The following is a 21981-nucleotide window of genomic DNA, read 5'->3' as shown; positions in this document are numbered from 1 at the left end:
ACAGACAGACAGACGGACGGACAGACTCAGAGGAAACCTATAGTCCCCTCCGGTTTCACCGGTAGGGGACTAATAAGCAGTTGGGACTTCAAAATCACTTCGACATATCCATGGTGTTCGAGATGCCGAAGTTCAACTCGTGTATCAGTGTTACAGTCTACCTGACCATGACAAATGACCTATTTTTCAGGAATACCCAGAACCGTTAATTAACTTTCGTATTGTGAAATTGAATTCAAATTAGTTTTAAGAAGTAGGGCTTCGATAACACAGGCATTGTTTCGTATACGGGGCATCCTACTTATTTTAAAATAATCATGCAGGGGTGCCCCGTATACGAAACAAGTGTCTGTGCTTTGATAACTAGTTATGTTTATAACCTCATGACCTTTATTCATTACATTAACCTCAAAATTGAAATTTAAATGCTCGGAACATCACTTTACATTTAATTTCGTCAGCAAAGATTCTCGACTTGGCAGAAAAGACCGAGTGATGTTCTCGATTTGGAAAAAAAAATGTTCTATTAGTTGCTGAAAAGAAATCGGGATCGGTATATCGAACTTGGGACGTGAATCTCTGGGATTGTTGAATTAAACTCGTGTGAACAATTAATTATTTATAGTAAAATTTTCTGGATCGACTGCACAGAAAAGGCCGAAGATGGTCTCGATTTGACGGAAAAAGTCATGTGATGTTCCGAATGTTGTCCGAAAATAAATCAGGGGAAGGGGGTGGGGGTGTTGAAATAAACGCGGATGAATAAAATATCTATTGATTGTGACTTTTATGATAAATATTAATTATCTCTGCCTTAATATCCATTTTTTTTTGCTTCAACTATATGCTATTATCAGTTGAGATGTGATATTAAAAAAAAGACCACTCTTTAATTTTATGTCTTTAATGATGCTACAGTAAGCAACATATGCATTCTTTGGAACACTCAAATGAAATACTGTTGCAAGGGGATATTCTGCTTTATACTGCTTTTGTTCATTTTGCCTTTGAAGAGTTCATTTTATTATCAGTGCATAAATGAACAATTACATCAATTTCCATCTTTTATTCCCATGCAATTACAGAAATTTTAAATTGGTATATTAGTTATGAAATAGCTTTATTTTAGATACATTTACATACAATGTTTCAAACTGGAATGATACACTTAAGACAAATACAGTTGTATAATCATATTTTATAACTGGTGAACAAAAGGTGGGAACTACATCTCCTGTAAAAATTTATTTATCAACATTATATAATAAAAAAAAAAGATTTATTCATTAACATCAACAGGCAAACAAAACTTTGAAATTCAATACTCATACCAATAACTTAAAAAAAAAAGACAGACAAAATAATGCATGGCACAAAAGGTAGAAATTCCATCAAAAACTATGTACATGTACATATCACCTTCTTTTAAAGGGATTGAAGAAGAGTCCAGAGAAAAAAAATGTAATATGGCAGTTTTCAAAATTGTAATTTACAGAAAAAAGCAATGCACTACATATAATCAAAAAGTAATAATGTTTATTTAATGTCTAAATGACAAATGTTTATCATGTATATTTATCTGTATAATTAAAAATACATGTACATAAAAGTGCAATGATCCCTAACAATGAAATAAAAGGCTATCACCACAGTCAGAACATAAACACAATTTCTTGCAGGTGTCACTAAATTATCACAGATCTTCAGATGCAGACCATTGTCAAATGTTATTCTCTGCATATCAAAATAATTATGCTTCTTTTTTTAAAAGGCACATTATGATAAATAATGTATACACTATACAGTTGAACTTTGGTATCTCAAACACCGATATCTCGAATACCATGGATGTGTCAAAGTGATTTGGAAGTCCCAACCACCTATTCTTTAAGTATTTTACTCTCAAATATAGAATCCTCGGATATCTTTCAGTTTTTTTCTCAGTCCAATCAAGTTCCATATAATAAAGCTTGACTGTAATTGCTAAGTTCTTACACTTAAAAAAATTTACAAAGTTAAGGCTAGAAATAATAAATACTAAAAATACCGCATAGTAACATACATGTATATGGATAATACATTTGCTATGTATCTCTTTTGAGGTAGGAAGCCAGTCTTTTAATTCGTTCACGATTAGCCACTATGTAACACTGTGTCTCCCACATCAGCTGGGTTAATTTCTTATTGTCATGTTCATCCATTTCTACATCTGTTATTGGTGGACTGAATCGATAAAATGGTACTCCCAGCATACCACACCAGGCTCTGGACCTGTCCACAGGACGACCCTCAGCAATTGTGGCCTGAAATTAATAAAAAAATATGTCATATACAGTAGTCAATATTTTAAAATTGTAAAACATTAACTCCTTTTGCATACAGCTAGGTTTTGATGAAGAGATTTTTGCAAGGTGGGGAAAATTAGGAATATTTGTTGTCATTAATGATTTGCATGTACATGTATATGCATTTTTTGAACTACATGAATTACTTTGAAACTGATGAAGAAAATCAACTCATATACATGTATTCAAATGAAAAAATGCTAGAAGAAAGTAGTTGTGAAGGTAGGCTAATTTTTGGTTTGTTTCTATTCCCTGGAAAATGAATTTTGCTCTTTGGATTTACTAAATTCTTTACATATACATGAACATGAAACTCTCAGTGAATTGAGAGGATAAAATATCCAAATAACATTTATTTTAAAACTAGAAATATGTCCATAGGACATGAATGCCTCACCCAGGGTTCATTAGTATAAATGCAACATAAATATTGGTATTGGTGTATGAAGTTTGAAGAAAATATCTTGAATAGTTTCTTTAAAACTGAGTTTTTTAGCACAATAAAAAGTAAAGTAAATGTCAATGGAAAGGTCAGGGTAAGAAAATTTAGTCAGAATTGATCAATTCTCACCATTTTATTATCAGTGCATAAGCTTACATAAATATCTTTGAAACTGAGTTAAAGGCAAAACAAAGAAAAGTAAGGTGTCATACATTTTGGACAGTTATATGGTATATGTGTTTAGATAAAAATATCTTGAATAGTTTGAAACTGAGCTAACTGTAAATTTATGAAAAGTGAGGTCATGGTCAAAGAAATATCAAGCTTACTGGTCAAATTTTTTTTGAGTCAGCTGAATAGCACTCATCAAAATGTATCATGACAAAAGCTTCATATATCTTGATTTGTTTCTTTGAAACCGAGCTAAACACAGGTTAGAGAAAAGTGAAGACAACTCTAAAGGGAAGGTCAAGATCAAATTTTTTATATGCAGTACATAGTTTCTGATACAGTAATATGTATCAGGATATGAAGTTTGATAAAATTATCTTGAATAGTTTCATTGAAACTGAGCTATAAACACAAATTTAATAAAAATGAGGTCAAGGTTCACGAAAAGGTTAATGTAAAAAATGTTGATGCTGTTGAAAAGCTCTCATCATGATCAACATGTATCAGCATATGAAGTTTAATAAAAATATCTTGAATAGTTTCTTTGAAACTGGGCTTAACACAAAGTGTGATGGACAGACAGACAGAAGGACAGAAGACACACATGACAATCACTATATGCCATGGCCATATTTATGGTGGGGCATAATAAATGTATAAAGATGTGTCTGTTTGCAGAACTCAATATTCCACTACAAATACTAAATTTAGTATACAATTGCTATGAAAATAGTTTTGGGGTCCCTCTGGCCTCAATAATCTTAAGGCATTCAATATTTAAGAAGGTTAAAGATATATGATTCTTGGATACTAAGCCTAATACTGCACATAAAACCAAGTACATGTATCTTCTCCGAGTCTCACCTTGTCTACCATGACATTAATCAGGTTTTGGATTCCTCTAGCAATCTTGGTAACATCAAAAATCCCCTCTGGTCGGTAAACATCAACAGTGTCCACTGGTCTAATAGGTACCTGTCCCGTTCCTAAAGACACCACAACACCTATTGGACGTACATTTTGGGGCTCATTCTTGAAAAAAAAAAACCCAGAAGATCAAGGTATAATTAGCATGATTAATTCCATGAATTAGTTTCCATTTGTATATATCAAGACAAATACTTAAGTAACTGCACTGCATTTTCAAAGGAAAAAATCTAGATACAATATTCAATTAAAAGTAGGGATGGCAATTTGTAATTAGTTAACCGGTTACTCGGTCGGAACGATGGTAATCAGTTAGAAAATCTGTAATCGGTTAGTCGGAAAAAAATTAAAATAGGTGTAAATTTCCTTAAAACACGATTTACGATGTTAAAAAACCCTGAAAATTGATAAGTTATAACGTTTCCACATTTAATTCGGCTGATTTGGAGGTAAATAATTTAATTAAGACTCTCAAGATTGAATTTGTTTGGGGTAATTGGTCACTTTGCGAAGTGTTAATTGCTGTTTAAATACCATGTCGTTACCCAGCATGTCTTAATTATGATATTAATTAAATCTTTGTTGAGTTCTGTTAAATGATTTAAATGATTGCAATGTGTATCTTACCCCATCTATCCTTTGCAGTTATCTATCAAATTATATTTTCAAATAAACATTGTAAATTATTTCAGACTCAGTTTCTGTTTATGGTGACAATGCACAATGACCTTGTGCTGTAACATTATCAATTTTCTGTGACATTTAAGAGATGTTTCATGGTTTCCTTATTTTTTCTTGCCATTCAAAATTGAAATAAAATATAATATATAGCGTACTTATCAAGCATTAACGTCTTTTTCAGTTTTCTTGTGTATATAACTAGAGTTTACTTGAAAAATAAAATATAAGGAAAATGTCATTTTGATACGATTAACCGATTAATCGGTCGGAACATCGTTCGGTTAACCGATTAGCAATTCTGTATTCGACTGCCATCCCTAATTAAAAGATAACCTAAAATTAAAGACTATAAGGTAAAACTATTACAGTTTGAAAGAAATTTGTTGCCTTACTTTTAGTTTTAATCCACAGTTGTATTCATGTATTTCTGTCATCAAATCTAAGGTTGGGTTGTTGGCATCTAGACCACCATCAATGTATGGACCGAAGGCCTTAAAGTAGGTCGGAGCTGCACCAGTGGCACGAGCAGCCTCCCATACTTTTTGTTCTGAATAAGAATCAAAGCAGACATCATGTAAGAAATATGATCTTGAGAAGATTTAGATAATTCATGAATGATAGTGAAGTCTTCAAATGTAGCCTTATAATGAAGAATTGCCGATCAAGTACACCAATTGACTGACTGAATGCTAGCCTTAATGGTTGAAGTAATTTCAAGTCTGTAAGGAGCAAGGCATTCATGTACATGCATTTATTTCAAAATCCTTATTCTAAATAAAATTTAGTACATTTTAATCAAAGGGACACATTCAAGTTTAGATATATTTTGGATTTATAGACATTATGCAACTAAGTTCATTTCACTTTTACACATTTAACCTACCACTTGGATGAGCTGGGGAGTATAATTCTGAGGATAGACTGGACTCTCTCTTCTCCTTAGAATCTGTCTGATCTTTCTTCTTTTTACTTCCCTTTCTTTGACATACACCTCTAACCTCCAGCTGATGCAGTGTTGGTTCATATGTCCTAAACAAATGTAGTTTTGTTGGATGTCTGTCTGCTAGTACCCCTGTTACTGCAGCCCTATAAGCATATTAAGTATTTTTTTCATCATATAAAATAAATGTTAGTTTTAATATGAATATTTAAAAGATTGAAGAAAAGGTGAATTAAAAAAAATCAGACATTTATTTTCATAGAAATACATCATAAATGTATAAAGTGATATATTAACATATTTAGTATGTATATAAACATGAACCAGGAAAAGCTTGCATGAATATTAAAATCCTACACAGTACATTCATGAACTTTTTCACACCTTGGTTTCTTAAAATCAGTCATGATAGTGTCCTCTCCAAATTCTTCTTTAAGCATGTTTTCAAAGTTCTCTGACTGATACGGTCTCGATCCAATGAACACCTCATCCTTGAGCCTGAGATATAGTCCTCTCATATAAGACAGAGGTTTACCTGAAACATAAGGGGTAATCTTGGCTTCATAATGTACTCATTATCAAATATGACATTCCATATACTACTATGAACCTGTAACTATATGAAAATTTTACCTCAGATCACATGAAATGTGAAATTTTACTTCATATAATTCTGCAAGTGAAAATAATTTCATATTCATTTCTACAATGTCTCAGACAATAGGCGCAGGTAATCAAAGTCGAAATCATAATATACGATTATTTACCCGTGCTAGCTCGAATGGAGTCTAGAAGGATAATAAAGATATCTCACAACATTATCACTGTGACATTACAAAATATGAGCACTATCAAATGCAGTCTGCGATAGGTTTCATACATTTGTGAAAAATACCCTGACTGGAGTAGAAGAAATACCTCAATCATGGTAAAATATTCCACTCAGAGTATGATACCCCAATCAGGATATTTACCCATTACAACCTGCTAAAGGTAACTTAGTTTATTACATTTTCAATAGTGAAATACTGTGATTTATTTGTTGATTAAAAGTGATATTCTTTCACAGTGTGAAAGGATACCAAAATGATATTCTGTCACAGTGTGAAAGGATATCAAAGTAAGTAGAAATGATTTCTGGCCTGCCATAAGACAGAGACAGTAACTAGACCATCTTGATAGAGACTAAAACTGAAAATTTCCTCCCAAATATATTGCTAAAATCAATGTTATGACGTCTTAACCGCTCAACTACATGGCGTCACAACCTATAACACTGTGTTAAGAAAAGACAGAGGCAAAGAGAAATCAAAGAAAATGTAATAAACAGAAAATTCAATGTTTAGTAGTTGGATATGGAATATATTTCAATTGTGAGACAGGATTTTTTTGATATTTTCACTTGTGCTTTGCACTCGTGAAAATATATAAAAAAAAAAATCCTGTCCCACTCGTGAAATAAATTCCACATCCAACAACAAAACATTGAATATCCTCTATATAACCTCAATGCTGTCATTGTGATATTAAGGCCTTATCTCTTTACCTGTGCAGATTCCCAGAGCCAGAAGTCCCCCTGTACTTGTTCCAGCTATCCAATCAAAACAATCTTTGATAGGTTTCCCAACCTCTTTTTCAATGGCAATCAGCATTAGACAAAGGACAATTCCTCGAATTCCTCCACCATCTAGGGACAGGAGCTGTGAGAGAGTCAACATATATAAATATATAAAATCCTGATCAATGATACAATGGTGTATAACACTTTCATAGGTGATTCTCATTCAAGAATTTCAAAATTTCAAGAAATCGTTTGAAGTTTACAAGCACTGTAGAGAATCAATTTATCTTACCCTGTACCCGGGATCCTTCTCTGATCCATCTTGTTGTGAAAATGGTTCACACATTGATGACAACATTTCATCCAAAAGGCCTAAATAGAGATTAGAGGGGAAAAAATGCTTATAAATATAAAAGTTTACTTCTGATGATATATTTTGTGTGTAAAATTCTTATGAGAATTTCCCACATAAAAAGCTTAGAATGCAAGTACATAGTTGTCACACTTTAAAATCACTCAAGTAAATCTTAAGATTTTCACTTTGTCATTGAAAGTTTTAATGTGTTTATTGCAATGCATTATTTTTACAACTCAGACTACTTACCACTCTGATCACGTTCTAGGAGCTCAGTGATGTGTTCATCTGGTTTTCCGTTTCTGACCCCGTCCACAAAGCACCCATCTTGACAATTCTTCATATGGGCATCACATCTCGTAGCACCAGATACATGTAACATGTACAAAATCAACTCTCTGAAGTAATCAGGATTAGTTCATCATTACAAGTATATACATAGAATTTTCAAAGTCACTCAATTAAACCTACATTTATGTATTTGAAAGTACATGTATCTGTAATTTCCAAATGCATTATATTATAAAATCTACATTTTCTATCAAATCATTATCCATGTCCCTCTTTTGAGTGTCAATCGTACAATTTATAATCATGGATAAGTAAGCAATGTAAGCCAGGTCAAGAGTAAATCTTATACTTCCATTTAACTCTTAAAAATATCTCATCCAATCAAATACAATATACTGTCTTTATATGATTATTATTATTAAGAAGGACTATAACTCTATAGAAAATAGATAAATGTTGTCTTACTTGTGTTTACCATTTGAATTACTGGCTAAATGTCTAGGACTTTGGTTTTCCTTGTTTTTGACATTAACATCAGCACCATATACTACATAGTTCTTGACCATTTCTTCATCATCTTTCTATAGTAGTATAATAAAGTCAGATCATATCCATACTTTCATGTTATTATATAGAAGATTACATACATCCTGAAGGGGGAGGAGAGATGCAAACACTTTCATAAGTCAATCTTCTTCAGATACACAATTCTCCTTTCCATTTTAAGAGGGGTACATATTTCCTTGGAGGGTGGGGGATGTTCCAAGGTTTTTTTTTGTTATTTTAAACACAGAAATTGAATAATTCTTAAATTCCAGGGGTCCCCTCCCCCAATGACATCAAATGTGTTCACATTTTTGATTTATTCAATTAAACAAAAAGCATTAGTTTCCCTACTAACTTATAATTAAGTCATTGTTATTTTCTGTACTTGTGGAATAATTGATTTGTATGTCACCTACAAGAACAGCATTGTGTAGAGGGGTGTTTCCTTCATCATCTCCTATACTGGGATCTGCTCCCCAACACAACAGTTCCATAAGACAATCAGCTCTGCCCTTCTCCTGCATGATTTGCAGTGGGGTGTGGCCTGTGTTGCTCTTCACATTCATGTCAGCCTTTAGTCTACATAATTTCTCAATCATCTATGAAAGTCACATACAGTGACATAAAGTAATAGATGTTCCAAGCTGGCTAGTAGCTCCAAGTACAAGATCCATGTACACCATTAATACATGTTTAAATAAATTTGCATTGTTTTCGATTTATTATACACTCTGATTTACATGTACTCACTGATATTTTATGAAATATGCTTTATTTCCTAATTTTAAAACAAACATAGTATGTTTAAATCAAAAGCATGTTCAACATTGAATCCTAAAGCCATCATACCTGTCTATTTCTGGCCCAGTGCATTGGTGTGCCCCCAAACTTTCCATCTCTCACTGAAAGCTGATCTTTGAACCTCTTACAAATTATCTCTACTGACCTATATAATGAAATAAAAACCGTCAGTTAAGATAATTGAAAACTTTATGTAAAAATCTATACGAGCAAAATATTAAAAATTCCAGAAAATATTTTTCTCAAGAATAAACATTCAAAAAATCTGAAGTCATTTCACTAATGCATCATACTGGAGCTTCAAAATTTCCTTGATTTCTGACGATATATAAATCATCTTACTTGATGTCCTCAGCCTTGAGGGCATAGTGGATGGGATACATGTCTACAGCAGTAATATTAGGGTCTGCCCCTCTGTCTAGCAGGGCCTCCACAACCTCTGATTTCCCCTTCTGACAGGCACTGGCTAGAGCTGTCATCCCTTTGTTGTTCAGATAATTAATGACTTTGTCATTACTGTTGGGACTATCGTGTTCTGCTAAAATCTGAAAAATTTACTTGATTGAAACTATATTTGTACTTTTTAAATTTTAAAGTTTATATATAAAGGTTAAGAATCTTATTAATAACCTACTTTTGACTAATTACATGTGCCTGTATCATCTGCAATTTTCAAATATTTGAAACCAAAATCTAAAATAAAATTACTGAAATAATTTTCAATGAAAACTGTATTTTATAAAGGTTACAAATTCTGGCTGGAAATACATGTACATACATAAATTTAGAACCTCTATTCAAATGCTTAAATACTAATGATACAGCAAAGAAAGGACTTAAAGAAAACTAAATTATTCTCAGGAAATATTCTGTATGCTTCGATCCTTTTTAAAAAAAGATAAATTAAAAATATAAAAATAAATAAAAATTTAAAACAAAAGTGAAGAGCCCCTTCACAGTTCCCTTTCCACAAGAGGAATTAATTTATTGCTCTAGGAATGGGGCAGCTAGTCAACAGAAAATCTCAATATCTGCCAAAGGAATATCTTCCAAGCCAGAGAAGAATAATAAAATACAAGAGGCCCATGGGCCACAATGCTCATCTGAGTCAATATGGCCCTGCTGGTCTTCATCAATAATTTTTTTCTATTAAATATTCCTCCATAAAACTTTGATCCCCCATTGTGGCCCCACCCAACCCTGGGAGTCATGATTTGAACAAACCTGAATCTACATTACCTAAGAATGCTCTGTATCAATATGACTAATCATGGCTTTACTGTTCTCGAGTAGAAGTTTTTTTTTAAAACTAAATATTCCTATGAAAAAATTTTGATTCCCCATTGTGGCCCCATTCTTTCCCTGGGTTCATGATTTGAATAAACTTGAATCTTCAATACCTGAGGATGCTTTCATAATAACATGATTTATCATGGCTTTGTTGTTCTTGAGAAGATTTTTAAAGATTTTTTTCTTATATAATCCACAGGCACTTGATGTTTTTAACCTTTCTTTTCATAAATAAAAAAATCCCCCATAGGTTCGTCATGGTAGCCATCTTGGTTCTGGAGTAGAAGTCAAAAATGTGTAAAGTTTATGGATGGACAGATGAACAACACACTTTCAACTCAGGTGAGCTAACAACATGAACCCAATTACTATTTGAATAGGACTCTGTACTAACATGAATGACTTCAGGGTGGTGAAGTACAGCATAATGGTAGACAGTTTCCCCATTCTGATCCTGAAGATCCAGTCTGGCTCCAAGCTCCAATAAAACAGTCACACACTGTGTGTGCTTCCCTAAGATGGCTGCCATTAAGGGAGATAACTGAGTCTTTTCCACTTGATAGTTGATATCACTGAAAGGAGTACAATTCAGCTTTAAAGTAATTTAAAGTTTGTTTTATAATTTGTATTAAGGAAATTCCTCCCTCCTGTGATGTCATAGGTTTTTAAAAACTGTTATTAATATAAATTCATACTTGATAGAAAAATATCTTTCAAAATAAGGCTTTTCAGTGGGTTTAATGAAAAATATTGTAAAGTAAAAGAGTAAAAAAAAAAAATGAATATTTTCCTTATTTAATCAATTATTTCATCCTTAAAAAATGTTGCTAAGGGCAGTAACTCCTGCTGATGTATCTTCATTCAGGCATTTTCTATATTGTACTTCTAATGTAAAATGGTTTCTCCGATATTCACAATTCAAACATATTTATAAAGTAACAATTATTTTGGAAGTTTCAGCATCAAAATTATGTGTATTTGAACCAGTTTTTACATAATTTTTATAATACTGTTTACTAAAATGTACGATTTTTTATGCTGACATATACTTCTTGTTTATGAATGTCTTGCGTCTTAAAAGTATGGCAACCTATATATTTTTGGTGATTATTAATTAATTTAAACTATACTCAGTGGAAATAAATGCCGTTTTTGTTTTGAACCCATAAATTAGTGAGGGTGAATATACCTTAATTAAACATTACTTTGGGTACTTATTTTATGATTCAAAAAATTCTAATCCAAATAAAAATAATACTATATATATTGTCCTACTGATTCACGCTTATAGGTATTACCATACTACAAGTCCAAACTGTAAAGAAAGGTAAAATGGAAAAAAAACATGTGCAGTGGGAAATTATTTTATCTTAATTATCATCTCCTTTGAATAATTAATACATATTTGTGAAAGTTTTTTTTTAGATGATCCCTTTTTCCTGCTAGTCTACTCAGACCTCTGCACTTCAGTATCATAAAACTGCATGTTTGGAGACCTTGAAATCCTGACATCATGCAAAGAAATACATATTGTTGGAAAGAGCATTTCAAAACTAAAATTCAATGTTTGCAAAGCAAATTACAGCGTAAAAGACAACAAAACATTTCGAAATGTTTTATATGCAGTTAGTGTATCACAATCCAATACATGTATTATACAAAAATAGCCTTTTCAGGAAGTTGATCTATAGATAAATTGACTTCACAGAAAAGCATGCTGACCAGGCATAAAATGCAAGGTCGATATGCTTTTCTGTGAAGTCAATACCTCTTTGAATTGACTAAATGAAGGGCTATATTTGTTATATATTTTCTACAAAGGCTTTTTGTTACATTATTTTTTAAAGGAAGATTGTCTAAATGTTAAGGAAAAATTTATTATTAGAAAGTACTGGTCAATCCAAGTATTTGCTGATTAACCACATTAACTGGAGAAGAATTTTGATTGGTTTAAATGTTTTAAATGTCTTACAACAAGGAATCACATTCATTTTTACAACAAAATTTTCCTAATCTAATATTAGAAATTAGTGCAGGTCTATCCAAGATTTTTATGTTTATACTTGGAAAGAGTCAGTTTATCTCCATTTCTATACTTTGACATGTGATATCAAACAAACCAATGATAAAACTTTTTACAATGTAAATGAAAACGATATAATTAGCAATAATAATACATTCAACAATAGGACCAATACAAAATACAGTCAAACCTCATTATCTCAAACCCGATGGTACCAAGAAAATACTTCAAGATATCCAAGGGTTCGAGATATCCAGGGTAAAATACCTAAGGAATAAGTGATTGGGACTTCCAAATCACTTTGACATATCCATGGTATTCAAGATATCAGTGTTCGAGATACCAAAGTTCAACTGTAATAGGAAAATTAGAAGAAAACTCAATATCCCATATATAACAAATACATACCATTGGATTTTTTTATGGTGGAAGCATTCATATAACCCAACGAATGCCGCAACATGTGCTGGTCTCCAGTGTAAATTTGACTTGATGGCATCTGATATATTTTGAAGCATGGTTTCCTCATACACAGAGCTGCTGGCATTTGCTAAAGTGTTGATAATGAAACTGTAACGCTCAAACTGGGTAAGGGCATCAATCTCATTGGTAATGCGGAATATACTGAAGATAAAGTTTCAATATATAAGTCTTATTATTTCATATGTCAGAGCAAAGGAATGTTTACTTTCTTTTTACTTTTTTTGAAAGCTCTGCAGCATCATAATTGATACATTTATATTAGAGTAAGCTCACCTGAAGCTTTTATACATCACTTTGTTGGAAAGCACGCATTCTAAAGAACCAGGTCGTTGAAACAAAGTCATGTGACCATCTTCATTCTTTATAGGTAACCTGGTTTTGATAAAATCAATACACATCTGTACATTGAAATGTTGCTTTTTAAAATTAATCATGCTGTGATATTCATGCATTTATTTAACAAAGTGCTGTGTGGTACAGACTATTTCTCAACTAGAGAAAATCATAAATCAGTTCAATATTGAAAAGTTTAAATATGTACATGTATAAGTGGTCCCAACCTCCCCCCCCCCCCCCCCCCCCAAGGGGGTGGGCATGATTTGAACAAACTTGAATCTACACTAACTGAGGATGCTTCCATATTTCCATATTTCTTTGATTTATCATAGCTTTAAAAGATTTTTAATGATTTGTCCCTATATATTTCTTTTAAAGATATGATCCTCTATTGTGACACCACCCAATCCCTGGAAGACTTGATTTGAACAAATTTGAATCTACACTACCTAAGGATGCTGCTGTATTAATATGACTAATCCAGGCTTTGCTTTTCTTGAAAAAGAAGATTTTTAAAGCTTTTTCAGTATGTAACAGATTAATTGATCCCCCATTAGTGGCCCCATCCTACCCAGGGGGGGGGGGGGTGTCATGATTTGAACAAACCTGAATCTACACTACCTGATGGCTTTGCTGTTCTTGAAAAGAAGATTTTTAAAGATAGTTCCATTATATTCATAATTCCCATGTAAAAGTTTGATCCCCAGTAGTGGTCTCACCCTACCTGCGGAAAGGGGGGGTGGGGGTCATGATTTGAACAAATTTGAATCTACACTATGTCAGGAAGCTTTCACATAAGTTTTATCTTTTCTGGTCAAGTGGTTCTTGTGAAGAAGATTTTTAAAATGACCCCATCCAATTTTCACGATTTCTTAATATCTCCCCTTGGAAGAGGGAGAGGCCCTTCAATTGAACACTGTGTGTACTCTTTGTCAAGTTTGGTTGAAATCTGACCAGTGGTTCTGGAGAAGATGAAATTTTTAAAAGTTTACAACAATGAAGACAACAGACAATGGATAAATTATTATCAGAAAAGCTCACTCATGCCTTTGGCTCAGGTAAGCTAAAAATTAACCACGTTGAAAAATTAATCCTTTTAAGAACCCTTCAATATGTATATGGTCTGTCTTAAAGGATTTAATGAAAAAGAAGACTCTTTAATTTACCTTTTATAATCCTCAAACTTTACAGTTGTTACTTTGAAAGGTTTAATGCTGGCTTGGGCTACATCAACAACATTCAAAACCCCCTTCACCACCGCATTTAGATATCCCGCCATCCCTAAAGAAAAATTATAGTTCTTGTTTGAAATTTTATTTAATAACATCATTCTATTACATTTCTACAAAATCTGGCTTTGACTTTATAATTACAACAAGCAAGATTACCTAAACTTTAAATCAAGTAACAACTCTCCAACCAATCAGCTAAAAACATATTATATGTACCTTGGTTGAAAGCTTATAGAAGAGAAAAGATTATTCATGACAATATAATGGCATGTATATTCCTATTATATATTTATTAAAATTCAAGATAGTAGTTTTAATTTAAAACTCTTGTGAGAATGTGATATAATGTGAGAAATTCAAAGTCAATGTATGCACACTCTAACTTCTCTTTGTAGCCAAGTGCAAAACAATCATTAAATTATTTTTATTTTGAAAATCTGTGAAAGCTGGCTTGTATTTTCAATATACATATGAGCAACATATCCCTGTTTTGAGGACTGAACTTATTATCCAGGACACCTGAACTTCATAATTTTGATAATGGTTTTATTGTTCATTATAATCCTGCCAACAGTTTGATTGCTTAATATCAATGTAAAGAAGATTTTTTGAAAACTGCATTTATTTTGATAGTTTATTGGTGTGTACGATATTCGGTGGAAATTTTTTAATGAACAAGTTGGATATGATTTATCGCTTTCTGAATATGCTGTTAATGAAGACATACACAAGACATTTAGTGATGTACCTGATTTAGTGGAAGCTGCTTTCTGCGAAAAGAGTTAAATAGCATACACAGCCAAATGTAATATGTTTACAGTATACCCATTGGGATGCGGAGCATGAAATTTAAAATTTTCTTCCTGTTAAACAGTGACTGCTATGAATCAGACTGAGTTTTAAAAAATGATTTAAACTGGTTCAACAGGCTGTTCCAAGGAGTTCAAAAGTTTACAAGTGATGGAAGCTGGACAATGTAAGATGACAAACAGAATGTCAAAAGATAAGATGACAAACAGGATGTCAAAAGATCATCAGACTTAGATGACCTAAAAATTACATGTGTGTATATTCCTTTTTCATCTGTGGTAATTTCTGTGAAACATCGATCACCAAGGAATAGGCCTTATATAAAATAGTACTAATTTAACAAGAGGCCCATGGGCCACATCGCTCACCTGAGCACATTGGCTAGGCAAAAGCACAAATCAGTTCAGTATTGAAAAGACTGGGGGAAGGGGGGGGGCTTGAATTTTAAACTACCTGATGATGCTTCCATCTCAATGTAACAAATGGCTTTGTTGTACTTGAGAAGATTTTAAAAAAAATTTCCATATATTCCTTTGTAAAAATTTGATCCCCCATTGTGGCTCCTCCCTATCCCAGGGGTCATCATTTGAACAAACTTGAATCTACACTACCTGAGGATGCTTCCATATCAATATGACTAAACATAGCTTTTCTGTTCTTGAGAAGAAATATTTCTTCTTTATGTTCTTATGTTAAACTTTCCATTCCCCATTGGGCCCCACCCTACCCCTGCGGGTCATGATTTGAACAAAATTGAATCTACACTTCCTGAGGATGCTTCCATATCAAAATGACTAATCATGGTTTGCAGTTCTTCAGAAGAAGATATTTTCCTTTATATTTCTATGTAAAACTTTGATCCTCCATTGTGGCCCCGCCCTACCCCCAGGGGTCATGGTTTGAACAAACTTGAATCTACACTACCTGAGGATGCTTCCACATGAATATGACTCATCATGGCTTTGCTGTTCTCGAGAAGAAGATTTTAAAAGATTTTTCCTATATATTTCTATGTAAAACTTTGATCCTCCATTGTGGCCCCGCCCTACTCCCGGGGGTCATGATTTGAACAAACTTGAATCTACACTACCTGAGGATGCTTCCACATGAGTTTCACCTTTCCTGGCCCTATGGTTCTTGAGAAGAAGATTTTTAAATGATGCCATTATTTTTTCAGTAATTCCTAATTATCTTCCCTTGAAAGAGGGCGTGGCCCTTCATTTGAACAAACTTGAATCCCCTTTACCCAAGGATACTTTGTGGCAAGTTTGGTTGAAATTGGCCCAGTGGTTCTTGAGAAGAAGTCAAAAATGTGAAAAGTTTACAGACAGACAGACGGACAGACGGACGCCGGACAAAATGTGATCAGAAAAGCTCACTTGAGCTTTCAGCTCAGGTGAGCTAAAAATGGAGAATTGACCATAAAGTTCATTGTAGGGGCACTGAACTTTGATTCAAATGACCTGGGGGTAAGTACAAGCTATTTTTACTACTTTAATACATAGCTGTTGGATTTCAGATATTTGTAATATGTAAATACACATGTATAGGATTTACATTCAGGGCACTGTTCCTTGTGCAAACTTTTAGTTTATCTGTTGTAAACCAAATAAATCCATTAAGTACCTTAATCAATGAATGTTCTACAATCCCATCATTTGCTTTAAATATTTACTGTTTATATATAATATAAAGTTTATTTACCACTGACGTTAAACTGGGGAATGTCTATGGAGGAAACATCATAATTCTTATTGTTTTATTTTTATCTGCTAAGAGAGGTTACGTGCCAAGAGATTTTGTCCCAGTCTGTAAATGAGTGTACACATGACATGCAATGGCTGTGCATTAATAATGCTCAACTGGAATTACTGAATACCTGTTAGGAACAGAGGGTAGTGTCCAAACGGAAAACTCATAGTAGATTATTCATTGGATTTTTAAATTCTACAATATTCCAATATTTATCCATTCAGATTTAAGAATAAATTTATAAAATTAAAATTTTCATCATAATTTTATAGCTTTAGGATGTTTTATTTCTGGAATTTAATAATAATAACATTTATATACATATACTTTTTAAATTATTTGTTCCTGGTGTATAATCTCTAAAAAACACTTTTTTGTACAGGGTCCTTTTATTACCCTTGCAATTGGGAAATGTCATTTTGTTTTAATTGATAAAATGAGGAACTAGATATCTTTCTTTTCCATTAAGGTGGAATGCTACACCAAAATTTATTTAATGGATATGATATAAGACATATCTTTTGAAATACTGCTTCAGCATGGAAAGATTGATATTCTCGCTCTTAATTAATTATTTTATATGAGTTTTTTTTTCGTATTTTATATGAGTTTTTTTTTTTCGTATTTTTTCAAAGAAAATGTAAAAAAAAATGTTTTATTTGCAAATAAAATGCTTTGGAGTTTAAAATTTGCTGTTTATAAATGAACAGTGTAAATTAATATTTAATAATTAAAACATGTCAAGAAAAGTCAGATGTAGTAAGAGTGCAACGATAAAACTGTTTGATGGTATATCGCGGTATATTTTGAAATAAATTTAAATTATATTTATACCCATGACCTACTTGTTTTAAAGTTCTGACCTCAAAGGTCAAGACCTGGATATTTAACATGTTTATTAAAAAACTAATTAAACACGCAAAAGAAATGCTACTTCCAATTTTCAGTAAATTTTTTATCATTTCATTCAAATACATCATTTAATTTTTACAACCAATAAAAGATACAGATCTTTCCTATTGGATAGAGCAGTAAATTCAAAGTTATCCATTGATCATCTCTTTGGCAAAATATATCAAGGCTGTAGAGGTTAGGTAACCATTGAAATTTTCCTACTTTAATAATAATATGCCCTTCATTAGCATTTGTTGCTGCTTGAATTCTTCAATTCATAGAGCTCGTTACACGGTTGATTTGGGATGTTCTGCCACTCTTCCAGAGGTGCCTGGCACATAGCGGGTAGAGTCTCTTATGGATTTGGGTGAGTTTGAACACGTCAATCTAGCAAATTCCACACATGCTCTATTGGCAAGAGATCAGAGCAGTATTGGGGCCAAGTTAAATTACGACACTGTTTTGGAGAAGAAAGTTCATTGCACAATGTGGCCACACAACACTGGGTATTGTCTTGTTGGAAAATTAAGTTTTGCTGGTGGACAAACTGGAACAATGACAGGTTGCAGGACAGTGTCAATGTTCACTGAGCCTGTCAATGATGACCAAGCAGGTTTTGTGGCCACTACAGATCCTGCCCCACACCATAATGCTACCACCACCAAACCCATCACATTCCACAATGCAGTTATCGGCATAACATTTACTGGGACGTCAAAAATCATGCAGATGCCCATCTGAGTGGTATTAAGAGTGAATCTTGACTCATCAACAAACGAGTACACAGCCCCCATTTTTGTATTGGAAATGCCATATGAGCAGAGACGCCTCAGCACAGTATCTTGGCTTATTCTTGGATTATGCATCTCTGGTTTCTCATTTACAGTTTATTGTGCAGTTCTAAACCAGTTGCACAATTGCTGCAATCTCTTGAAAAGATTCTAACAAGGCATTGTCTCCTTTGGTCGGCCAGTTTGATGGCGGTCAGCAGTAATACCCTGCAGTCAGTCTAAGGCATTTGTATAGAGACAAGATATTGTGCTTTTGTGGACATTCAGTGCTCTCACCACATCACTTTGGGTGTTTCCAGCCAACAGTAACTACACTGTCCCCATTGCATCCATTGTTAGATAGCCTAGGTATACTCTACTCAATATGATAAACAAATTTTAATAACAAACTATTCTTACTATATATACCTGAAGAATAACAAACAGTTCAGACTGAGTGACACTTGAAAAACTGTAGCTTGTATCCATGCATATACTAATTGGGGTATATACTGATGCCTTGCTGACAAGTAAAGTGTGACCGAGTTTAATCAACTGTAACATTGCTTTAGAGTGTGTATGATATCCTGCAATTCAAAACTGCTAACAATAAATTATAAATATTAAAATTATTTACGTTTAAATGGGGTTGCATTTTTTATTTTGCATTTCAGTATAACTGGAAATGAGAAATGTTGGTGGACCAGACCAGGATTTGTACCAGTGGACCCTCCTGGACTCTGCCAACTTAGCTATCTTCCTTCCATCACTGCATTCATCTTTCATTAAATGTGTTTGCCTCCACAGACCACATATTCACTATTCAATTGGCAGATATTCCTTCATCCTTGAAAGGTATTTCACATGTTACTTCCAGGGCATAGCACAGCACCAAATGTAACAGTGGAAAATGGGAATATAAACATATGATAAAGGGACAAGGTCATGCTCCAGTCAGCTCAGTTCATGACTGTAGGAAATGGGGGGGGTATATGTTCCCCCAATAATTTTGCCGACATAGCTACTTTATGCTTGTGCCCCCTCAATAATAACGTCTGAAGACCCTTATTTTTCCTTTTCCCTTGTTAATTAATTTTTGGTAGGACAAGGCTATACATGTAGTATACGATAAAAAACTCGAGACATCGACTGATGCACTGTCGGAAATGGGGGGGGGTTATATGTCCCCCCAATAATTTTGCCGACATAGCTACTTTATGCTTGTGCCCCCTCAATAATAACGTCTGAAGACCCTTATTTTAATTAATTTTTGGTAGGACAAGGCGAATCCGGGATGTTTCGTGCCCATTCTGTTTCACACTGAGATGGTTTGCGCCTGGATGATTCGCGCCGATTTAGGTGCGAAACATCTCACGATTTATTTTAAATATTCCATGACATTTTTATCCATTTTAAAAAATTGTTTATCAATTATAAGATATACATATATAGATGTTGTGTGTTGAAATGCATAATAATACATGTATGCACTGCCAAAGATTACGGATATTCCATGAGGATTTAATTGTAATTAGTTGTAGATCGAAAGGTGAGAATTTATTAATTGACGTGTTGGTAGTCAAACCAGCAATAATTACTTAATTAGATGGCGGTATTATAATTAGCATGGTGTTAAAATAATACATAATCATATGCTATGTATACTTCAAACACAGACATAAATAATTATGTCTCTGCTACAAATATAATCTTGAATTAAAAAAAATGTTTCAAAAAATTTCAAAATTTACATCAAAATTTACACCATATAAAATGTTTAAAATCTAAAATTTTGTTAAACGAACTTCAGTAGGCTAGCACATATTTGTACAACAATGTGGGGCGAACCATCTGAGCGCGAAACGGAATTGGTGCGAAACATCGCAGCGCGAACCATGCTTAGGTGCGAAACATCCCGTTACCGACAAGGCTATAGTATAGGATAAAAAACTCTCGACATCGACTGATGCACTGTCAACTTAACTGCACTATGTCACCCATTACTTACTAATCCGAACCCCTCCCCCCCCCCCCCGAGTTAAACCAATGGCCTTATTTGTATGACAGACAAATTAAGCCTACTTGATAATCGTGATAAATCATCTAGCCTCGCGACTGTGCATGACAACCCAACAGTTCAGCTCACAATATTCATTTGATGCACAGATTTCTTAAGGGATATGACATTTTTATTTTCATTAGTCTCTTCTATAATATTATCTTACCTTCGGATGATGTCTCCTCTTTACTTCTGCAAGTTTTATTTTACTTTTGGTTTACTATCGTCGTCACGTGAGAGTAGGCGGTATCGAGTTAAATTGTACCTAGGTTAATAATGTCTTGGTCTCTTAAAAGTTCAACAATAGTTCATTTTTCAAAATTTCAGGAAATGATAAAGTAAAATGTAAATATAATAGTTAAAGATAAAGTGTCTAAATATATGTGTGTAAATAGTAAATGCATGATTATTTTTATCGAATATGCGCTGAATGAGGAATGCTACACCAGGCTCCGCGGCAATAAAACTTAGATGAGTTAACTTTTGATCTCAGTCTCACTTTTACAAAAAGGAATATACATGTATAGTGGAAAAGCGAGACTGAGATCAAAAGTGAGCTCGTCTAAGTTTTATGGTCCAGGGGCCAGGTTAAGTTTTAAGGTTCATCAGTACTCTGATATGACTATCACTCCTCTTTGAAATTGTCAAGTTAAAATATACTATCTCTGACAAATTCAGCCCCGCGTGGTATGCTGATATGGTGTGCATTTCAAAAATAAATTTTTTTTTTTTTTGAAAATCATAAGTGTAAAGGAAAAATTAAATATGAGTGAACTGAGGAGTGATGAACCTTAAAAAGGATCTTATAGTACGTCTCTTTTAGAATATGTTTCAGCAGTGAAAGACTGATACTAGCTCTTGATTATTTTATAAGAGTTTTTTTTTCCTCCAGAGAAAAAGTAAAAAAAATTATTTAAAGTAAGATGATTCAGAGTTTGAAATTTGCTATTAATAACAGAAAAAAATAATTTTCTTTTTAAAATGATTGTATGAAATGATTGGCCCTCAAATATATACAAATATGCCCCCCCCCTTGCTAAGGGGAAACCACAATTGATGGTCAGTCTAATATTTACAAAATAAAGTGGGTGTTCGCCATCGTCATCGAACAGACACCGCCATATTCAGGCGCTTAATATCAGTCAAGATGGCAATCCCTTTTATACTGTTATACTAGTGGTCAGCCTATGACAACCAGAGATCATATGCACCGAGTTGCCCTTATTCAGGACAAACAGTCACCCCCGGCCACTGCTACCAGAAACTTAAACA

The 21981-nt window shown here is 33.3% G+C and overlaps 1 protein-coding gene across 1 annotated transcript; it reads right to left on the bottom strand.

The window, feature by feature from the left end:
* Nucleotides 1–1051: 1051 nt before the first annotated feature.
* On the bottom strand, nt 1052–20939 carry LOC133200197 (85/88 kDa calcium-independent phospholipase A2-like). The gene is made up of 17 exons (XM_061336001.1): nt 20876–20939; nt 14359–14473; nt 13130–13228; nt 12782–12997; nt 10745–10922; nt 9403–9605; nt 9109–9205; nt 8676–8858; nt 8179–8294; nt 7672–7820; nt 7360–7439; nt 7053–7206; nt 5891–6041; nt 5450–5652; nt 4959–5113; nt 3823–3990; nt 1052–2303 (listed from the first exon to the last, which is right to left on the bottom strand). Exons 2-17 carry the CDS (start codon nt 14469–14471, stop codon nt 2085–2087), a joined length of 2484 nt encoding a protein of 827 aa, XP_061191985.1. The 5' UTR covers nt 14472–14473; nt 20876–20939; the 3' UTR covers nt 1052–2084.
* Between the last annotated feature and the right edge of the window lie 1042 nt (nt 20940–21981).

This window comes from Saccostrea echinata, unplaced genomic scaffold, assembly GCF_033153115.1.
Source record: "Saccostrea echinata isolate AGI-Se365-2 ecotype Australia unplaced genomic scaffold, CSIRO_AGI_Sech_v1 ptg000037l, whole genome shotgun sequence".
NCBI lineage: Eukaryota > Metazoa > Mollusca > Bivalvia > Ostreida > Ostreidae > Saccostrea > Saccostrea echinata.
The sequence above is the reverse complement of the archived record's forward strand: the minus strand, read 5'-3'. Positions and strand labels throughout refer to the sequence as shown.

What these genes read in the sequence shown, in the direction of transcription:
- LOC133200197 (XM_061336001.1), bottom strand. Translation starts at nt 14,471, where the DNA reads ATGGCGGGATATCTAAATGCGGTGGTGAAGGGGGTTTTGAATGTTGTT. An exon ending in CACCATAAAAAAATCCAATG is followed by an intron (nt 10,923 to 12,781) that starts GTATGTATTTGT and finishes TACTCCTTTCAG; the next exon opens with TGATATCAACTATCAAGTGG. An exon ending in ACTGTGGATTAAAACTAAAA is followed by an intron (nt 3,991 to 4,958) that starts GTAAGGCAACAA and finishes TTTTTTTTCAAG; the next exon opens with AATGAGCCCCAAAATGTACG.